This window comes from Carcharodon carcharias, chromosome 18 (assembly GCF_017639515.1).
Source record: "Carcharodon carcharias isolate sCarCar2 chromosome 18, sCarCar2.pri, whole genome shotgun sequence".
In the NCBI taxonomy this organism is placed as follows: domain Eukaryota; kingdom Metazoa; phylum Chordata; class Chondrichthyes; order Lamniformes; family Lamnidae; genus Carcharodon; species Carcharodon carcharias.
The window spans coordinates 52,726,930-52,750,395 of record NC_054484.1 but is presented as its reverse complement, the minus strand read 5'-3'; the positions used below and the strand labels follow the sequence as shown (position 1 = coordinate 52,750,395).

At 42.7% G+C, this 23,466-nt stretch overlaps 1 protein-coding gene across 1 annotated transcript in view; it reads right to left on the bottom strand.

Moving 5' to 3' along the window:
• The window catches only part of dmd (dystrophin), a 1,748,406-nt gene that overhangs the window by 1,088,656 nt on the left and 636,284 nt on the right, over positions 1-23,466 (bottom strand). Inside the window, exon 29 of the mRNA XM_041212034.1 lies at positions 14,802-14,963. Within this exon, the coding sequence (XP_041067968.1) occupies positions 14,802-14,963 (162 nt within the window). The remainder of the gene's footprint in view (positions 1-14,801; positions 14,964-23,466) is intronic.

Below are 23,466 nucleotides of genomic sequence, written 5' to 3'. Positions count from 1 at the left end.
GGACCATCAGGAAAATGGGCCTCCGACTTCATTCCCATAATTTCTGTTACAACCAGGTTTGATTGAGTAGTGGAGACCATGAGTCTCATTAAACTATAATTTTGATTCAAATTAGATCCCATTGCAAATTACTGATTTAAAGTCAGTCTCTGAAAAGGTCTACCTGATCCATTGAAAAAAGGGCCTATCTACAGGAACTTTCACCTTGACCAAAAGCTTAAACAAAGTTGTAGGAGCTCCTTGAAGGATAAAGGAGAGGTAGAGAGGTTTAGGGAGGGAATTCCAGATCTTAGAGCCTAGGCAACTAAAAGCATGACTGCCAATGATGGAGTAATTAAACCTGGGGATGTACAAAAAGCCGGAATTGGAGGAACGCAGATATATCGAAGAATTGTGGGGCTAGAGGAGGTTAAAGAGACAGGTAAGAATGAGGGCAAGGAGGGATTTGCAAACAAGGATGAGAAATTTAAAAGCAAAGCGTTGCTTATCTGGGAGCCAATTTAGATCAGTGAGCGCAGAGATGATATGTATGAAGGGATCTTGGTGTGAAAGTTAGGATATGGGCAACAGAGTTTTTGGATGACTGTACTCTTATGTAGGGTGGAAAATGGGAAGAAGCCAAGAACGCATTGGAATAGTCAAGTCTAGAGATAACAAAGGCATAAATGAGGTTTTCAGCAGTAGATGAGCTGAGGTGGGCAGAGTTAGACGATGTTATGGAAGTGGAAGTAGATGGTCTTAGTGATAGCGTGAACATATGGTCAGAAATTCAGGGGTCTGGTTCAGCCTCAGACAGGATGAGGGATTGAGTTGATAGCTAAGGAATGGTGTTTGAGTCAGTGATCTATCAACCACACTAAATAAATGAAGCTTGGATATCTCAGCATCTGTTTTCCAATACTCATCTTCAATCTCCATCTTTAAGAAAGGTATGCGATGCAACTTTGGTACATTGAATGACTAGATACAAATGGATAGCATTTCAAATGTTAATGCACAAAAGTTGTGGCTGTTCATAAATTTACTTTGTGCCGTGATTGATGAATTCACAAGAAATGTCGGGAAAACGGAATTGTTAATTTTGCCATCCTCAGTGCACCAGGAAATGCTGCCCTTCATTGCAGGCATGTAGGATGGATCTGGCTGACTGCATCATCTTTACTGACTATCCCTTCGCACCACCTCTCCCACTCCTCGCAGCCATGCAGTTGGCTCCTGCGCTTCCACACCAAACACTGTCCCCTTTGATTCATTTCTTGCAGCAAGATCTCCAAGCCTTCAGTATCAACAAAAGCAGTGTCGATCATTTATTTCCACTGTATCTTTGGAAACAAATGTCAATTTTTCTGTCATAAGCAAGCAACTCCTTTAATTGTGAACTCCAGCCCTTTAAGAGCCACTGCATGATGAGTTTTCTGCACCCATCCAATCCCATGCCTGTCAAGTACACTGTAGAACAAACTCTTGGCCCAAGCTTTTCAAGTACCACTAGTGTATTCAAATTAGACGGAGGGACTTCTATTTGAGAAATTTAACAGACACACTCAGCTGATGGCAAAGGCAAGCCTCTCCCTGTTGAAGAATCATTTTAGCTGTTTTTCAACATTAGAGTGAACAAATAAAGCACTAGTCATGCTGTCAACATGAAAGGAGTGAAACTAACTTATTTATCATCTTTTTCTTCTCTACTTTTGGACCATTTGTGTTTCTTTCCCCTGTCCCCTCAAATAGAAATCCCATCTACACTGTTTTGTCACTTATATTGTGCACTATCTACCAAGAGACAAGATCAGGATTCTACTCAGTGTTAAAGTTTATGTGGCAGCTTGGCAGGGTTGATACAATTCATATATTAAACTGTTAAGGAAATGGATGAGGAGGGACTATCACTGTGCCAGTGAATAACCAATGTTCTCAACCAGAGTCAATGCCACTGGCTCATGGTTCATTGACACCTCAAGCAATAGTGAATTATGATGTTCTTTCCTACAAAAGCAGAAGAAAACTTAGAATTAGTAAGACTTAGAAGATATACAGCAAAAAGGAATGGGATGACAGTCACCAAAATACGTTTGCTGACACTCACACTTGCAAACGAGGTATAAGATAGGCAAGTCATGAGCTAGCAGGATTTTGCCATTCAGCCACATGACCATATTCCTGTTATTTTAAATTCTTTCTCTAGACATGGGCATCGTCGACAAGGCCATTTATTGTCCATCCCTAGTTGCTCTAAGAAGGTGTTGACCTTCTAAATTTGATACAACTAAATGGCTGGCTAGGCCACTTGAGAGAGAAGTTAAGCGTCAACCATTTTGGACTGGAGTCACAAAAAGATCTAGTTGGGTAAGGATATCAGGTCTCCTTTCCTAAAGGGTGAACCAATTAAATTTTTACAATATTTTGCAGTATTTTGCTCAACCCACACCCATCCAACCTCTAATTTAAAAGGAACTGAATTCAAATTCTCAAACTCTCATGCTGTAGCTTTAACTCATTTTATTTGGTTTATTAATCCAAGGCTCTGGATTAATGGTCCAGTTACATAATCACTATGCTAACATACCCAGTGTAAGATGTGACATATTTCAACAGACTGCATATTGCAATATATTTCAATGTCTAGCAACTTACGCTTTCCACTTTCAGAATTTTGTTCTTTCTTATTGATATTTTTATTTAATTTTAAATGTCCATCAAGAGAAAGAAAATGCCAGAAATGGCAAATGGTTCCCCCCTCTGTCTAGCATCAGCATTTCAACCATGGCCATTTCCATCATGGCCTTGATATAGTGTAAAGCTACCATGACTGTCCTCAAACAGTACACACCTTCTACCCAATGTGCATATTTGAACTTTCTACATCACCATTATAGTAGGTCTCAGTGACTAAACCATTTAGGGTCACTTTGATCTGAATTATGGCCAATTTTGCTTGGGAGCCTACATTCATTGGGAACTTGTTTGCAACTCTGCTAACTGATTACACAGAAGACCTTGCAAAAGAGCATAGAGAAGGTGATGTTCATTTCATCAATTTAGAATAGGTATGAACTCAGGTCTTTTTGGTGAGATATCAAATGAAGAGCCAACAAATAATAATCCCTTGAGTTTAAAGGAGTAAAAGACACATCATTCAGATGTGATTGTTATGTGCTACCGAAAAATTGCATCAGGGAGAAAGACTGGGGGAGATAAGTGTTCCAGAGTTTTATAGTCTTGGGGAGTAATTTATTGGAGAAATGTGTAGAATGATATCAAAATTCTTCTTCAACATAGTGCAAATCTGGAATGATTCTGCCCTCTAAGTGTGGTATCAGGCATGAAAAAACACATTTTACCCGCTGGTTGCAATGGCGGATTTTCATGCTGGATTGTCCCCTTCCCGGTTCATTGATAATGCATTCACGGGAAATACACTGGATTGCTGGTAGGAGGGTTCCGATTTGCCTGCTGTGCCATTACTTCCATGCTTCCTCACTCTGGGTGTTATATTTAAAATGCGCTAGAGCACAGCCTACTTCATGTCTACAGATCAGGAATGCTCCAGGCGACAGATGGCCCCGAAAGCAAAAGTGACAGCAGCCTCCAAATTTAGTGACCCCTCTCTGGGGGGTGCCTGCTGGCCACAGTGGAATGCCACCTTGATGTCCTCTACCCCAGCTCTGGCCGCAGGGTGTCCCGCCAGAGTCACCAATCTGGCCTGGGAGACAGTGGAAGCGGCGGTCAGCACCACCGGAGCACAGAGGTCAGCCATCCAGTGCAGGAAGAGGATGAATGCTCTCACCTGTTTTGCCAGGGTAAGTCAACCACCTCATCACTCAACTCACACACTCCCAAACCCATCACACATCCAGAGGGATCTCACACCTCAAGGGACTGCACCACCAACCCTCATATCTCCATCAGGCTCATATCCTCTGGAGCTCGCGTCCTCGTCCCATCAATGGCTCTGCTCACCATATAAACAGTCCACGCAGTATCATGCATCCTGCTTACACTGTCTCCATCTGTTTTCATGCAGAAGAAGCTGGCTCACAACAGCAGGGAGAGATCCCAGACCGGAGGTGCAGTGGCCTATACTAGGCCCCTCACTCACTTGGTAGAGCGTGCCATCACGCTGACTGGTAAAGATGTGGACTGTGCCTGTGGCGATGATGAGGTGAACACCCATGTGGGGATCCTGCACCAGATCATCCCTCTCTCAACGCAACTGTGAGTGCTCACTCCTGCTTTGCTGTCAAGCGCTAATCATCTCTACTTTGGTTCACAGGGAACTCTGCCAAGCAACCCATGCCCTCAGCCAGTCAATCCATCAGCTCCATTCATGTCCTCACCTCCAGCCAAGAGGACACCTCCTTCATTGAAGGGCTGGAAATAAGCAGGCTGGAAGACCAGGCACCCAAAGGGAGGAGGAATGGCAGCTGGACATGGGTCATGCACTCAGGAATCTCAAAGGCTGTCTGGTCCCTCTGAGTCCCCTTTACCTGTGACCTCCCTCAACCTCGTCCTCTGTCACTGCAGAGGGAGCAGCTGGCCCATAGGAGGACAGCCATAGCAAGCGGGGGCCCTTAAGGCCTCAGCTATCCAGAGGATGGGTGCCAAAGTCATTAGAGGCAACAGGGCCAAACATTGCACAGGCTGTCTCCACCCCTGTACAGTGTCAGCGGTAGGCCTAGAAAAGTTAAGAAAATCTGATCACAAGTGGTTGCACGGGTGAACACATTTTGTCACTTCAAAATCCGAAAACATATTCACTTTCACTGAATAATGTGTAATGAAAGGTGTCTTTCAGCTTCATTTACAGGCTTCATGAGTCCTCCTCTTGCAAACCCCCTTGCCCGACTAGCAGTTCAGCTGCACGCAGCTGGACCACGAGTGATTCTGGGAGGAGAAGTGTGTGTGTGGCAGGGTCTTTTGGAGCCGCATGTAAGCACTCTCCCACACATGCTTCATCCATCACACTCATCTTCTTGTCTCGAGCATTTTCACTGCTGCTCAATTGTCCATCTGAGCTAACCTGCATCTCCGCCCACCCACTGATTGCACTCCCATGCAGCACCTGTGCCTGTCCAAGGAGGCTTTGCTCACTTTCGATTTGAAGAACATGGTTGTAGTCAAGTTTCTCATAAGCTTCCCTATCCTTTCGCCTCCCCCAATCACCCATGCCCTTACCCCCATCACAGTCGACCTCCCTGCCGTTACCCTACAGCCCGAACCCTTGGCATTCTAGAATGTCCAGGTGAACATGCACATTCCCTACCTTCTTGAAAATCCCACCCCCATCCACATTGACCTCCCCGGCCTCTTCCTTCCCACATCCAGGGTCTGTGTTTTCCCTCATGACCCCACTAACCACCCTCACCGTCACTTCTACCTTTATCGATGCACCCTCACCTTCCCACCAAACCGGTTCCTTCTGCCCCCTCTCCCGCTCACCATTCCTCCTACCACACCCACCTTGAGTTCACTTCCAGGGAGGCAGTCATTGACTCCAAAGATCCCTCCCTTGCACGCTAACCTGGAGATTCCACCACCCCCCCTTCCTCCACCTTTAATCCCGCCTCCTTTGGACACCATCCCCCCTCCAAACTTCCTCCTCCGACTGGACACCTTGCCCCCCAGAGCTCCCTCCCTTACATCTTCCTACCCCCTTACATTTACCTCTCCACTTGCAGCATTGTCCCCCTCCATCCCCACATACTTGCTCCTCCACTCTCAGCCCGGACACCCTCCTAGCCCTCCCAGCCTCACCAACCTGCCTGCTGACAACTTCGCCTGCCCCCACCCTCACCCACCTGACACCTTTGCCCCTTCCTCCCCAATCTCACCCATGCATCCCTCCCCCAACCCCCCCGAAGTCTCAGCAGAGTCGAGGCTGCTGTGTGGAGACCTTCCACCTTCTGAGACCTGCTTTGCAGCTGAGCCATGTGCATATGGATCCACCCAGCATGTGGCGCATGTTATCCTCCAGAGCCCAGTAGCTGTAGGGCTCCAGCATCATGATGATCCTTAGATGTCCGTGATTTGAGCAAAGTCCTAAAGGTATGTCCTGACTTCTGCACATCACGCTTGCCAAGAAATATTCCCACCAGCCTAACAATAAATCGGGTGCAGGGGGACAATTCCGATCAGGCCTTACTTTGCATCCCATTAGTGGGATGTGAATTGGGTTTACACCGGACTCCAGCAGGATTCGCGATGGCGGATACCATTGAATAATTTTGCTGTGACTTCACGCCGGCATGAAACCGATCTCTGCCCTTCCCGCCAAATTCTAACACCACCCACCATGATGCCCACCACCAATGGGAGCGGGCAATTCCGGCCAGAGTGATAATAGGCTTCAAAATAGAGGGTACTAGAGGCAAGAGCCCTGGAATCACTTAAGAAACAATTTGATGTGACTGTGAGGCATGGGAAACACTTTAGGGCATGTCTGGATGGATAATGTAAGATTTGTATAATCACCTTGTGATCAGGTTTGACACCCATTTGCAGTTATGATGGAAGTTGCTTCATTTCAGGGTGTGTTTCTGTGGGATGGCAATCTCCCGAAGTTGCAATGATGAGAAATGAGCGATCTGATGGGAGATGCAGCTGAATGAAGTTTCCTGAGGAGACCCAGGACGCGGAAGAAAAAGTGGGTACGGAAACCTATGGATCTACTGTCTGTGGAGCATTTTTACGAGATGAATTGAACTGTGAATTGAGATGTTGAATGAATACGGAGGGAGAAAATGTAATGTAGATTATGAACTTCCCAGAAGGAAAAAAACAGTTCAGAGCAACATTCTTATTTCCCGGTTTTTACTAGTGTTTTACTTTAAGGTATACAAGACCAGTTCGGACCAGTGTTCTTATTTCCCATTTTTTACTTTTCTTCGCCCTGGGCTATTATCACAAACTTCAACTTCACTCCAATTCTCTAGTCACTTTTTAGCATTCGCTTCAAACAACCACAGGGTGGTGTTCAAAGCACATTCTATTTATTGCTTACCACAAAAATACCAATAGTAGGTACATAAAGACCTCAGTGTTGCTTTTACACAAATCAACAATACTTGCCAAAACTAATTGCTACAGTAAAAATTACAATTAGCATTTTTGGGGCCTTCAAATAGAAGATTTGCTGAATTGAATTTAAAGTGATTTCTTTTGACTGCTGTGAAGTTTATACTTTATGTTAATCATGCTATAATAATGAGACACACCTGGAATAGGAATCAAATCCATTATTTATTTGATGGATCAAGTAGATTTGTTTCTATAATCCTGTACATGGGATGACAAGGTCAATGAAGAAGTTCAAGGTTTGGTGGAAGCAATGGTTTTAAAAAAACATTCTTTTAAATGTATTTTATTTCTTTAAAAAAAGTATAAGCCTTACGAAATTAAATACCTGATTTCTTTTTGCAATACCATGCACTGCTCAAGATATTCTGCTCTAGAAGAAGGAATTAAGAAAAACGTACTTTAAGCAGAGGCTGAATGGGAGACACAGTTGCCATTTTGGCTCCACTCTCAATACTGTGACAGTCATGTTATGCCCGTAAAGATAATTGAGCAATGTATGTATTTTTGAAAAGGAAGTATCATGGAATAATGGACACTGTACTCTCTCAAAATGGTTTCTGGACTGTCAGGTGACCTCTTTCTGTGGTTTCTGAACAGACAGAGACAATAATTCTGGGAAATTACTTAAAGATTCAAATAGATTTTCCAGGTGCAAATGGGCTGCCCCTTGCCATTTCAATGGAAGGGATTTAAAAGACAATGGCTACCAGAACAGTTCGCACCATGAAAATTGAATGTTAAATAAGGTCTTTCATGGGGCCAGTTGGAAAAGCCTTCACATAATCAAAACTAGCAGGAAAGGGGATCAAAACCTTATTACTCCATAAGAGAACCCAGCAAGCAATCTAGGACCAGCAGCACAGAAGTATCACGCCCAGTAAAGGGAAAAAGAACGCTGCCTCTAAAAGACAGTCATCATTGGCAATGAAAGGGGCTAATTTGTTTTCACCTGCAAGATTATATTTCTTTTCAACAGAAGCTCAGCCACAATTTCATATGAAGCGGGAAAATCCTTCAGGCCTGCAACGCTTTTCATCTTAATGGACTAGTTAAGAATCATTGACTTGTTCCTTGTTACTTGGTTAGTAATTTAACTACATATTTCATCGCTAGAACTCTTTTCTGGTTTGTGTGTATGTTTGAGGGAGTTTGTTGTGTTTATATTTTGGGTATTGTGTAAATAAACATTTAACCTTTTTCTCTTGATTTAAACTTACCAGAAAATCTATTTGTATCTATTATTTAAATACTCAAAAGGTTTAAAATGATCCTCTTTAAAAATATATCTTGTTATGGTCAGCTGAGAAGTGAGAAATAAAGAGGAAAAGTTATCCCACCACCTCTCTGCATCTGTAACAAGCTGAGTTAATATTTTTTAACTGTAACTAATGATCGTTCTGTTTCGTTATACCTGTTTCAGTCCATTTCTTTACACTGTGTTCCATAAATTGAGATTGAGAACCATTCAACACAGACACAATGGGCCGAATGGCTTCCTTCTGTACCTTCAATATTTTATGCTTCTGTGATTCTTAATGCTGTATCCCATCTTCTACATGTGACTGTTTCCCAGGAAACCATTAATGTGTGCAATTCTTCATCATTTGCAAGTTCAAGAGAAGGTATATAGGACAGGTGCAGGCCACTTAGTAGGATCTTCTCTTGTGACAGCACTCTTTTATTCAGACACAAGCAATTGTCTTTGGATTTGTCCCTTAAAATATGCACAAAGAGTCTACTGTTCCTCAAGCAGACAGTTACAAAAGTTTGTAGTGTCTTACAAGGATGATTGAGACTACTCTGTCAGTGGCTGTCACATCAACTGCTACCTTACAGTTTTATGTTCTTGTGACTTCCAAGCAACAGCAGGAGATATTGATGAAGTGCACAACCACAATACACAGGTCACAGCCAACCTGTTTTCCCAGTCCAGTGAACTGAATCATTTAATTATGGTAAACTGCAACATGAAGGATCCCTGCATTTTTACCAAATGCATGGATATCTTCAATATGAATTGATATCACAACGATGGTCATATTGAACCAACTAAAAATGCCAATGGCTTCAGCAACACAAAAGTACTTCATGAGGGTACAGCTGACTGTAGGTACAATATCATATACAATGTTTCCTTTGAAATTGAGTTGGTGTATGTGACCCTTTTTTTTGGTGCCCGTTCCTTTAAATTGTTTTGCGTGGTCATGTAAACACATTATTCATCTCTGAATAAGGCCTCTGTGGTACCTTTCAGTTTGCTGCACAGCCACCAATCTGGCCAGCTTTAACAGGAACATTGATCATGTACACTACTACATAATTAACTGGTCAACTAATCAACAGCATTGCCCTGGGCAAGCAATAAGACCCACAAGCAAATAATATTTCAGCACAGCTATCTTACTCTTTCCCATTGTAAATGAAGTGTTAGCAGCAATAACTTGCATTTATTTAGTCTCTTTTAACCTGGTTATAAAGCAAGGCTGTAAAGAAATCATATGTTGAGCTAAAGGATATCTGAAAGAAGTAGGTTTGAAGGAAATTTTTGAAGTAAAGAGGGTAGTGACGGGAAGGCAATTTCAGTGAGTAAGACGTTGGTAGCTGACAACATGCCTGCCAATGGTGAGATAAGCGGAGTTTTGCACAACAGACTGCAGTCAGAGGAAATGAGAGTGTAATGGAAAGTTGAAGGAGGAAGTTACACTAAAATAGGAAAGAAAAAGGTTATGGAGGCATTTAAAGAAGGAAACTTTTAAAGTTGAGCCACTGCAAAGTTGTGAACCATTATAGTTCAGTAAGAGCTAGAATGATGAATGGGTGTGGAATTGGAGCAGCAGAGAGTGGGACCACGAGAAGTTGCTGGACTGTGGGAGGCCAACCAGGAGAGTCTACAGGTGACAAAATCATGCAGGGGGGTTTCAGTGGCAGGTGGGCTGAGGTAGAAACAGAGGCAGATGATGTCACCTAGGTGGGGAGATGTGAGGCCAGATTTTTGGCCAGGATTTTCAGTGCCCCCTATGCCAACCTCTGCCCTTCCACTCACACCATGTTGGCCCCTCATGCCTCCCCATGCCAAGTTCTGCCCTTTCACCCACCTCTCCCTGCCAAGACCTTCCCTTCCACCCACACCCCATAGCAAACTCTGCCCTTGCACTAACTCCCCATGGCCCTTTATGCCCCCTATGCCAAGCTCTCCCCTTCCACCCAAGCTCTATGGTCCCTCATGCCCCCCATGCCAAACTAAGGTAGTTCCATGCCCATTTGACCCACTATACACTGTCTAGAACCAACTAACTCTGTAGTAACAGTAGTATGTGTCAAAAAAAAAGCTTTAAAATTGTAATTCATTCATAGTTTTCTCCTATGTTGAAAAAAATTCATTTCACTACAAGCTAATAACAGTCAATCATCTAGATCCTTTAAAGTATCAATAACAAAAACCACAAACCCTTGAAACCACTTGTTGTGTAAACAGACATTGTGAAATTGGCAGCTGAGTTCAGAGACCCTGAACTGTCAATCAAACAATGTTTTCTCTGGGATATAGCTGATTCAATAAGCTCAATGGGTGTCTGGGCTCTCAGCCAAGCCTCATTATGTATGCTTGTCTGAGAGCCCAGACAACTATTAGAGTAGTAAAATGCCTGAGTCCCAAAGAAAGCACTGTTTGAATAACATTTCAGTCTCTCTGATCTCTGCTGTCAATTTCACAATGTTTGTTCAAACAACAAGTTGTTTTAAGGGTTTGTGATTTTTGTTATTGATACTTTAAAGGATCTGGATGATTGACACCTTTATTAGCTTGTGGTAAAATGACTTTTTTCAACATTCGAGAAAGTTAGGAATCAAAAACTATCTTTAAAAACATTTTAAAAATACATCCTACTGTCACCACAGGGATCATTGGTTCTAGACAGTTATAGTGGGTCAATTGGCATAGAAGTGCCTTAGCTTGACACAGGAGGATGAGAGGCCACAGGAGTTGGGTGGAGGGTATGAGGTGGCATGTTTGGGGCATAGGGAGTATTTGGAGGGTGAGGGGTTGGTGGGGGTAAGGGTTGGAAGGCAGCACTGAAGTGGGCCTTTTAAGCAGCCCTCCTCTCCACCTGGCAGCACATGTGACTGCCTCAAAACTCCATCTTGGGTTGGTTGGCCCGACTCCATTGAAGATCCTGCCTGCAGGCATTTCCTCCCAAGCCGGCAGGCTAAGTCGTGATTTTTCCCAACTCCTCTACCTGAAGATGAAAGCTTAGGCCTTTGTCTCTTAATGGAGGTGGGGATAGGGTCGGGAAAGTAAAAAAAGTGGGATTTTTGACTGCAAGTTCCAATTTGCAGTGCCTTTCTGATCCTGTGCTATTTTCCTGTGCTCTTTTCAGGGGTCGAGGAGGCCATGAGTCTGAACCCTACACACACCTCTTCTGAAGTCGGGGTCATTATGATGAGGGCTATAGGAAATTTTAATTTCCTTCCTCACACTATTTGTTATGTTATAATGGAGATTTTGGAAGTCCTGAAAAAAACCTGTCAGATTTGAGAGTTCATAACCACTGGGGGAAGCCTGCTGAGGAATCTGGAACATTCTGACAGGTATGTGTTAAATGTTTCAGCACCTTCAAATATGACTATTAGATGCTGTATTGTAATGTAAATGTGTTGTTAATGCAGTGATTGATCATAGGGCTCTGTCCTGCAAAGGTAAATTGACCATTATCTTGACGACCATTGTGTAAGTTTTGACATGCATTACAATCTTTTCTCAATGGAGAAAGTGGCATAAGGCATTCAATACTATAGAAAATGTGCTGGGAAACTGTCTGTTTTGGATTGAGATCTAAATTTCCAGTGATCTGCTGAATGTAAAAAAAAATTCTAAACACCGGTTACACACTACTGATTGACAAGCAATCTGCTTTGAAATGCATCCGCAGTTTAAAAAGAGGCCATCTGGTATTTCAGTTAAATGGACAGCACTGTTGACATTTCCTAGGGTTTGTTTTGATATGCACGGCTATTATAAATGCTTGGTTGAGTTTAAAATGGCCCAGAACCACATATCTCAGCAGGGGGCTGTGTTTAAATTTTGATTGGCAGCTGTAAGAGGTTTTTGTGAACTGTAAGTAGGATAGTGTAGAACTTCAAAGGACATAGACAATTTGTTGGCATGGGCAGACAAGTGGCAGATGAAATTTAATGCAGAGAGGTGTGAAGCAAATAGAGGGTACAATTCTAAAGAGGGTGCAGGAATAGAGGGACCTAGGTGTATATGTGCATAAATCATTGAAGGTGGCAGGACAAGTTGAGTAGGTGCTTAATAAAGCATTCAGCATCCTAAGCATTTGGGGCAGAGTACAAAAGCAAGGAAGTGATGTTAAACTGATGTAAAACACTGGTTCTGCCTCAAATGAAACATTGTCTCCAGTTTCTGAACACTGCATTTTAGGAAGGATGCAAAGGCATTAGAAAGGATGAATGGAAATGATTCCAGGGATGAGGAACTTCGGTTACTTAGATTGATTGAAGAGAAGGTTGAGAGGAGATGTGATTAAGGTTTTTAAAATCATGGGGGATCCAGAAAGAGTGGATAGGGAGAAACTGTTCCCATTGGTGGAAGGAGCAAGAACCAGAGGGCAGAAATTTAGGATGCTTGGCAAAAGAAGCAGTGGTGACATGAGGAGAAACCTTTTTTATGTAGCAGGTAGTTAGGTTCTGGAATGTACTGCCCAAGAATGTGGAGGAGGTAGGTTAAATTGAGGCATTCAAGAGGAATTTGGATTATTATCTAAAAAGGTAAAACATGCAGGGCTGCAGAGAGAAGGTATAGGAATAGCTCAAGGTGAATCGCTCCTTTAGAGAGGTGGCACAGACAGAACGGCCATCTTCTATATGGTGATTCTATGATAAAGGACTATCTATCTTTGGTGTAATAAATAGATAAGTGCTTTTACAACAGACTTGAGGGAATTTACATTTTTTGAATGGGTTTTATGGAGGAGAGGTTTTTTCCAGTATGAAGTGTCTTTGAATATGACAGCTTCATTAGATTGTTAGAAATTTATTTTTCTTTAATGTCCATTTCAAAGATATCCTGAGGTCTGCCCATAGTACATGTTGGGTGAGTGGCTAATAGGATACATGGGTTGCATGGAGGCATAGGAGGTCATCTGGTGGCATGGAGATATGAGGGGACATGGTGGCATGAGGGAGCATAGGATGGCATGGGAGATATGAGATGCACAGAAAGGGCATGGGATGGGTGGGGTTGAAGGTTATGGAGCATAAGAATGATTATGCTGGACCGATGTTCCTGAGAACCAAGGTAGGCCTTCTAACTGGCCTGCCTCAGCATCTGCACCTTCTGACACTGTCTCCACACTTGGAAAATCCAAACACTGCCCACCCAGAAGATGAAACGATGGCAGGAATGGGCAGAGGTGATGGGTTCAGGTTTTCGAACTTGGGAAAAGGCCCTACACACATTTCCCGAGTCCAACACAAAATTCCAGCTCATGATCTTTATTTTGGGAGAGGATAAGGATTCAGAAACTCAGTTTGGGATGAACAGAGTGCTGAGGTTTTGAACAATTTGATTCAGCAAGAGGCAGTTGCTGGGAAGGGGGTGTAATCATTGGCGAGGAAACTGAGTTTGTGGAAGAGACATTGGAGTCTTTCCAATGTTCAGCTGGAGGAAATTGAAGCTTAGCCATGACTAGATGGCAGACAAGCAGTGTAGAGGTCAAGAGAGGAAGTGGAATATTAGAACTTGATGTCATCAGCGTACATGTGGAAGCTGACCCCATTACTGCAGATGATGTTGCTAAGGGGGGGGAAATGTAAACGTGTAAGAGGAAGGAGCCAAGAATAGATTCTTGGGTATTCCAGAAGTAACAATGTGGGACCAGTTAGAGAAGCCATTACGAGAGGTGCTCTTTCTATATCAGATACAGAAGAGTTGAATCAAGCAATGGCAATCCCACTGAGCTAGGCAATGGAACAGGAAGGTACAGGGTTGACCATGCCTCATTATGTGGCTTTGCACTTGAGGATGTCAAGATAGGGTAACAATTTTGAATTTTAAAGGATTAAAATCAGGCAGGGAGAGAATATAGTTGCCATGAAAATTATTCAAGCATCAGTCAAAATGAGGAATAAAATGGTCTGCCCTGGGGTATGCAATAGAAATGTAATTGATGTATGCACAGTGGAAACATCAACTATGGCATGGATGTACCGGAGGAGTGGGCAGGTCATTAATATGAAGAACGAAAAGAGTGCAGAGTGAACAGACCCCTCCAGGCTCCAGGTACCCATGAATTGGCAAGGAAAGAAGATGAACCATGAATGACAGCACAGTTAAGTGATTTGAAAGGAAACTGGATAACCATGAACAAGCTGCTGCCAACAACAGAAAAAAAAAGATAATTGAAATGCAATACTAGAATGATGTCTTATATGCAGCGTAACTAGGAGAGGCAATATGCTTGTACAGTTTCTGTCAGAGCACCAATTTTTTTTAAAGATCCTGTGATTTACATGGGAAGAATGAACAAATGCAATAAAGAATGTCATGCCTTAATTATGTGCAGTTAGGAAATCCATCAAACAATAGATCTGCTTAATTCCTCTCTTACTTTTAATTAGGAAACAACATTTTCTTAATTCTGAAAAAAATGAAGATATTCTGCTGATTTGCAATCTAACTTGAAGTAAATAGCCTTCTGACATACCTGAGCTTCTTGAGGGACCTGGGCTGCATCAATTCTGTCAGCAATGTATGACGTTAGCTGTTTGTCAATCAATGCGAGAGATTCTTGGATTAAACGAAGGGTTTTGTCTGTCTCCTGTGCTGATTGAATGCTCTGCTCAAGGACTTTCTGTCTTCTTACAGCCTGGAAGGGTCAGGGAAAAACAAGTCATTAACACTCTCTGCTTCATCTCTCGCATCAGCAGAACTCCAAGATCTTTTGAGAATAACAATCAGCAGTAACTTATTGAAATAAGATAAGTTTCTTGGCTGTTTTCTGTTCGTTTCAATTCCACAATGTTCTATAGAAAATGCTGGTGTACACACAGTATTAAAAAAGTGGAATAATTGGGATGATTTTCCAAGTGAAGAAAAAAGCGAAGAATGGGTGCTAACTGCACTTGAATAGTAATGTGCTAACAACATTCAAATGTTCTCAGTAAGTTCATTTGCATCATTAATCACAGATCCAGGTCAAGTGTAAAAAGCATACTAATGGCAGGAAAGAAAAGTAAAAAAATGAGTAAAAATTAAAAGGCTATCATAACTGGGGAATAAAAATCAGAAGGCATCATACCGCATTAAAACTTTGATTACATTTTAAAAGTTCCTAATTGGCTGTGAAGCACTTTTGCATGTCCCTGGGATGTGAAAGGCACTATCTACGCACAATTTCTTTCATTGCAGGTTTTCCTAGTGTTAAAAAGAGATTAAGAAGCAACATCAAAATATGAAGGAAGAGGAAGACCACTCGGCAGATTTAAGGCCAGAGGTGACCAATGCTGTCCTGGGTCATGGTGCATTGTAACAGCAGGTGTCTATGAGCTCAGACCCTGTGAAGGCAGCTTCCCAAAGCTTTGCCAAGTGGGTGTAATAATATCTGCAAATATGGTTGGTATTTTGTTAGAAGATGTACCAATAAGACTTTGCAGTGTGAAACTGCTCTCATGCTCCTTCTGAAGAATCATCCAGAAGAATAGTTAGTGAGGCCTTTGCACTTGGTTTTGTCAATGTGCTTGTTGCCACAATCTATCCGAAGAGGTGAAAATTCTGTAATCATGACAAACCTCACCACGCTGTATAACAGAGGGATGTCATTAATAAAGAAACTGAAAATGATTGCCAAGAATACTTCTGTGAGCAGCTCCTACAATGATGTACTAGGGCTGGATGATAAACTTCAACCAAAACCATTGCCTTTTTGGTTATGTATGGTTTTAGTCACTGGGGTTGGGGGGATTGGAAATTCCCTTAGGCTCCGTTTTTTCAGGGCTCCTCATGCCATACTTAGTCATAGGTTGCCTTGATCTTAAAGTATTCAACTCTTGAATCCTGTCTGGATCAAAGCTATGATCTAGCAGAGCCTGTCCTGAGCATCAGTGAGCAAGCTACTGGCAAGCAGATGACATTTTATAGGATTATTAATGAGTTCTATCATTCTACGGATGATTGCATGGAACAGTAATTGGCCACGTTAGACTTACCCTACACTTTGTCAGCAATCTTTCATGTTGTTGAGTAAATGCCAGTGTTACAGCTGTACTGGGACAGGTTTAGCAGGGGAGTGGCTAGCTCTGCTGTGCAGGTCTTAAGTAATGTAGCTGGGATAATTCCAACATAGCCAACCAATCATTGCCCTATTAGGCTCCACCCAATCATCAGCAGAATGATAGAAAAAGTCATCAATAATCCCATGAAACAACATCTGTTTGCCAATACCTTGCTCAATGATGTTCAGTTTGGCCAGCATCATTTAGTCAAAGTTCTTATTGTGGCTTCAGTCCAGAAATGGTGCTGAATCTTGCGCTTGTCCGTCTCACGCAGTCGGTGGGCCCTGAAGCAGACACGATGTGCGCTTCCGACCGTGATGAACCCCCAACCGCGATTTCATACTGGCTGGCCAATTCACTGGCAGCCAGCATGAAACATGGGCTGAGAAAGGCTCAGCGCTGCCAAAGGGGGAGGCACGGGAAGAGGGCAAGCACCGAGGGAAATGAGGGTGTGGGCAGGCGCTCAGCTGCTGTGGAGCAAGCTGTGTCAAGACTGCAAATTCAAGCATCTAACAGCAGATCATATAGCACTGCATCCTTCTTTTATTTTATTTAACTCCGGACATTTCATCCCGCCCTGGATGGAGATTGTAGCGAAAATGAGAAGGCCACCTGCCGTTCGCTAACTGTAACAGCGGATGGGCTACGTAAAATCACTGACAATTGGCTCCTTAATGGGCTTAACTGCCCGTTTAATTGTCGGTGGGTGCGCTTCCGACTCTCATGCATGCCCACCGACTGTAATGTTGCGTGTGAGACCATGACATCGGGATGCATGCCCAACATCTTCTCACGCGATTCCGGGTTGGATGTGCCACGTTCAATGTAAAATTCTGGCCATGGAGATGCTTCTGTACCTTCTATTCCCGCCTAGCGGAAATGTGCATTGTTTGCCAAGCAGGGTCTCCATTTCTTTCCCTCAATTTTAATAGACTGAAAACTAGCACACAAACGAGGAACCTTTGCACCAATGTTTTTCAAACAAAGATATTTGTTAGGCAGCACAGCTAAGTTTTTCTTTAAAAATACAGAAAGACTAAGGTCTCTTGTCTTGACTTGATTTGGTCCTCCAGGTAAACTTCACAATTGCTCACAGAACAAGGTTACATTCAGCACATCCACACAAAAGCAGAATTTTATTGTGTTAAATTTGTTAGACAAATTGCTAAATATTCCATAATTTCATTACAAATAAATATTTTCCACTTTCATGGATAAACAAAACAAGTTTGTTTTGTTTCCTTTTTTAAACTTTTACCTGGAAAAAGAATGGGAGAACTGGTTAGCCCAATCCGATATTCTATCAAAAGAGCTTAAGGGATAAAGATTTTCAGTATATTCAAACAAAATTGATTTTGTGTGCTACAGGATTACCAGTTCTTGAGCACTAAGCAATTTCTCACACTTTAATTCCCTAGCATTTCAACTTCCACAGGAATGGCTATTGGATTCAATGGCTTAGTTCCACAATTTTTTTATTTTGTTATGCTCAGTTCACTCACTGCTTTGATTCCATATTTGTAGCATCACAATAAATGATATATGATCGGCTGAATATGTAACTGTTTTTATGTCAAGTTTATTGTGGATGAAGTGTATGATCCCAAAGTAATGACTCGACTTATTTAATTAAAGCAAGAAGTAGACAGCACAAGATAATAAGGTAAGAAATATTACAGCACAAGAATTAGCAAAGACCTTAAATGGAAAGTGCATTCTACTGCTCAAATGCCTGATAGTCAAAACATTACAGAAGGTAATATCTATACACCCACTTATCTCTCGCTTTGTTGCCTTGTGCTTTAAAACCTCTGATTAGCAGACTAGGGGTAGATATCTTGTACAGAACTACAACATCCTCTTGTATTATGCAATGCTCTGCAATAGTAACATCACGAGCAGGACACCGCTATCATGATGCCACTGGTGTGGTACTTCAACACATCACAGAAAGGGACATTCTACACTGCATGTCTGCTCTCAAATGGCCTCTAACCAATAGTTAAACGTGGTAAAAAAAGATAACAGCAAGTCAATAGGAAAAAACAGATTTTCGCCAAAACAGAGTCTCTCCCTCGTGGCAAAAATAGGGGAAGTGGCTGAAAGTCCTAAGTCCTGCCCCTGAATATAGCAAATCCCATTTACATGTGGGTGGAAGTCAGGGCAGGGTACATTTCATGAATGTGTGTTTTACAGAGGCAGCTGGCCACTTAAACCATCACCTGCCTTGACTCAAGTGGGATTTTGGTATCCTTGGAGTATGAAACCCGAAGTATGCTGATCAGACCTGGTAAGAGCACGTCTGAATTTCGTGGATTCTTTTGGAAAGTCAGGGTACCCCTTTGGAGAAGTATGATACCCTTTTGGATCTGGTCCTGGGACACCTTTGGGGGAGGTATGGTATACTTCGGTGGCGGTCAGATGCCCTTTAGAATTGCTAAGAGTAGGCATAAATATGCATAAAAAGTGCTTTAACTCATTACCGTCAAGCTCATTGTAACTGTCAAAAGATCTGTCAAAACTCAGAAGAATCTGTCTAAGGGACCTGTCAAGCTTTCAAGGCATTTAAGTCCAGCCCTTTAAATCTTTGAAGAAATGTCAGAGAGTTTAAAAAAAGATTGTTTGCTATTTTGCTCTGTCTGTTAACATAAGTCTCAGGGTTTCCATTAATGGATTAGTATTGTATGCCTGATTTCACAACCATCCATTATTACAGTAGTGTGCCTGTAAGTTTTATTTACAGCCACAAGTGGTTATAGACTCTTTGATGTGGGACTATGAATTCCAAGGCTTGTGTTATAAGGGATTGTACACTTGAATGAAATGTTTGTAATTATAAGGCTTTATTTAATTGAAGGAATGCAAATGTAGTAAATTACTTTTTTTAATGAATGAGAGTATAGAGGAAATGGTCCTGAAATATAGGTTGTTCTTTTACCTTTCATGCCTCAGGTTACTGTTCCTCTGGGATTGAGGTGAAAATACAATGGGAGTCATTTTCAACTTGACAGGGCAGTAAACTGCCTGTAGTGGCATCTGCTCTGTTTGAATTTTCCTTTCCAAAGACTTTAATGAGTGGTCAATCCACTATTGCTAGTTTTATGCCCCTGCCAGAGTTGAAAATTACCCCAAATACAGCAGCACTTTAGAAAGAGTGCTTCATTCCACAGTGGAACCATGCTAGACCCAGCTTGAGAACTCACAATGCAAATTAAGTGGTAAAAATAGAAAAGTATTTCATCCCAGAGAACTTGCTCCAGCTCAAATTGAAAGATGCATTAAAATATAGATATGTTAAAAAGAGAAACAAAATGAATATCCTTTATCATTCAACATACAAATGCTAAAGAAATTCAAATGTTACAAAATGGGCATATGTTCAAAGAAAAATTGAACTTCATCATGTAAGAAATGATCTCAAAAATAAATACCAGAGCCTAAACTGTAATAACTGCAGACCTTGTAAAGGAAAATAAAGGGTTACAAAAATCTACACATTAGTCCTGAATGAGGGTACTAAGCAAGTCAGCATTAATTTATATATAGGCTGCTGTAAATGAACAGTCTGATCTTTCTACAGAATCAGCACCCTCCTGTTGGACACATTCTTCTGCAAGCATCATTAATCCAAGTGACCATGAGGATAAAGTCAAGCATTATAAAGCAATTTAACATGAAAGATAGAACAAAATGGGGAAACATGCATGGTCTTACTGGTTATCAACAAATTTGAACTTAATATCGTCCACTGAGGTAATTCGTAACTTAGTTAAAAATAGTGATATTAGTTAAAATTAAATTAAAAAGCTTATAAATCTAGGAGCAAGTTAGAAAACTGTCCGTTTATCAATGAAACCTGGGTTTAAATTTAACTGAAGTAGATGAGATGAGGGCCTCCAGGGTCCGTTGAAGCCTGAAAAACTGTTATGCTCAATATCATTATAACACAAAATTACCCTAAAAATAAATTCTCAACAGGCACCAGAAACATATGAATCAAAGTCTGCAATCACTAGACTGGATATTGTTTTGCTGTCGTTGGGGTGACTTATGAATTGCAAATAGGCCAGGGACAATGGCAATAAAAACTGTTTGGTAGGTTTGGCACTGTAAATAACTGAGTGAGCACTAACCACAGCAGCTTGTGATAAGATTACTGGGGCTCCCAATCAGTTGAATAACTTTGGATTCCTCCATCACAATCATCACTCAAACATGGTCTCATCCATGCTAACCCCTGAGTAGGTTATTTACTATAGCAGGTACTTCACTAGAATGAATTTTTGCACATCAGATAGCAGAAAACTTGCCAAAGTTCCACTGCCACCTTGTAAGAGTCTTTCTAAAGGACTAATCAAGAGGATTGATTAGTCCATGTTTTGGATTGTCTAAAAAACTGGTAGTTAATTGAGAGAATTTTGATGACAGGAGAACACTGTGACGCACAGACAATATGGGACCCCAACATCACACAGGGCAGCTAATTACTTCCTTGTAAAGCACATTGTTTCAATCATGCCAAGATTCAATCTCTCACAACAAAACCCTCTCCTGACTTAACCTAGTCCTTCAACCAATTAAAGACCTGAACTCTATCAATACTTACTCCTGATCAAATGTATAGATCAGAATAGCATTTGTACCTTGTACAGAATTATTAGGCATGCAAAGGGAATACTGTCAATAGGTTGGCTAGATGGTCTCACTGTCTTCCCACATATCAAACTATCACAATGGGCAGGATTTTTGTTTGGAGGCTGGCAACAGACGTCAGGACCATTTCCAGGTTCAGAACCCAGCCCCAGGGGAAGCAGGCACTGGTCCTAGTTCTCATGGGGGTATCCCTTAATTGGCTTGGAGACATGTTTGGTGGCCAACTAGCAGCTGCGAGGCTAGGAATGATGATGGGACCATGCAAGTATAGGCCTGATTTAAGCAGACCATGGCAGCCTTTACTGTGGCTGTCATTTCATTATTTTACCTTCAGTTTGAAAGATGTCTCAGAAAAGAGGTCTCAGACCACTGATGCCTCAGAGGCCTGAAGCCCAGGGCAGGATTTGTGGAGGTCCTCCTTGAGGCAATGAAGGAGAGGAGGGAGGTTAATTTCCCAGAGGATGGCAGGAGGTGGCCATTCACCCAGACTAAGCAGGCCTGGATGTAGATAGCTGAGACAGTCAGCCAACAGAGTGTGGTATGCAGAAATGGCTCCAGTGTAGGAAGAAGCTCAATGACCTGTAATGCTCTGGCAAGGTGCGTTTAACACTGAACTCTCAGGACAGGCCTCTGAGCATTCACCCTCCAGCAGACACGCCAGTTGAGGAGCCTGAGGCCTTGTGTTGTTCCCGAAAATGGAAGAAGGTGTGCCTAGGGCATTTATGGATTCCTGAAAATGGCTTTGCATCCTAGTGCTACTGAGGACCTGGCAATACTGAATCTTCAGCTTCTAATGAACAGGAGCAGAGGGCATTGGCCAGAGAGGCCAGCAGTGACTCATCACACTTATGTTTTGCCCTTGCAGGAGAAACTGGGTCATAATGCCTGTGAGAGGACCCACACGGTAGAAGGGGTTCGAAATCTGCAAATCTGGAGGAGGAAAAGCAAGTCAGGCAAAGCAAAATGAGAATCCATGGTGGAGATGGTGGTTATAGAGTGCAAAGCTTTTAACAAGCTTTCACTGCACTCCAGCCCATCCAACAGCATACCAAAGATTGAGCTGAACAGGCAAGTCTGAGCACTGCAGAGGCTTCTACTCTCCAAGGCTAGATCTCAAGATCTTTGCTTTTGTGTCCCACAACACCAGGCATTGAGGGAATTAGACCAACTCCCTCACCATCACGAGGCCAATCACACCTACATCAGAGCTCAAACCAAGCACCATCACAGTCTTCGAGTGCATCCTCCTCCAGTGCTGATACACAAGTTGGCGGGTCCTCATTTGTTGTTAAAATACAATGGCACTAGATGAGGAGCATGACACTAGTGTGCAACAGGAGATGCCAGAGACAGAGGCAGCTGTGGGTAGTCCAACCCAGAGGATTGACATAGCCCTGTTCAGCTGGGCTCAGATACAAGGCTTCAGACGTCACAGGAAAGGAGGCTCCATCTAGACTAGCAGCAGCAAGTGTGCACCCTATGTCAAAATTCTCTGAGGAGGTGTGGGTCATGGATTGAGAATGAGGAATCCATCCAGTTCATATGTGCCACCAAGGCTCAGGATTTTGAGGACATGAACTCCTCCAGTGAGGAAGTGGCCAACTTCATGGAGAACCATTAGCAGCAGTGATTGGAGTTCATGCAGGAACAGCTTACTGACATACACATCCACACTATGTAGCCTTGATGGGTCAATGATGTTGACGGCACAAGGATGTCTGGAGAGAATGCCAGTTGCACCACAGCTGGTGCTCCCTCCAGTCACCCAGTATGCCAGCCAAGAGCTAAGACAGTCATTGAGAAGTATGAGAGTGTCACCCATTATGGGGCGTCATCACCATCATCATCAGCATTAATCTCCTTGGTCTGCTCCTTTTCCTATTTCCTGTGTACTTATGTTCACACTAAGGGAGAATCTGTGTGGCAGGGCCCAGTGATGGAGCTGTCCCTGCAATGAAGCAGGTGCAGTGTCCTCTGATGGGGTGGCCAACTGCATCTCAGCTGAAGGCAAAGGCAAGTAAGCAGGCTGCACCACCTCCACCAAGGCCACAAGGGGAGCACCATGTAGAAGTGACTGAGAGCAGAGGCCATGCCATCAGATAGAGCTGACAGTGCATTGTTTGTCTTTCCGAAGCCAGGTGTGTGAACCTCCTTTTATTAATGGTGGGACAAGAAGATGCATGAAGTGGTGAAGGCAAGCAAGGGTCCATCTACAGTAATGGTGAAACCTCTTCGAGGAATGTCCCTTATCCCCTAGAATCCAACCATGGACTTTGGGTGGTTGGAATGAAGAGCTAGGACAGCCTGATGGAGGATGAAGGAAACATGGCAGCTGCCAGGAAAGCAAATGCACAGGTGGGGTAAGCTCTTGTTTTGGTCCAGACCAATTGAACTTTGAGGTATTTGGTGACAAGGGCACAAATGTCTGTGCTCATTTGCCTGGAA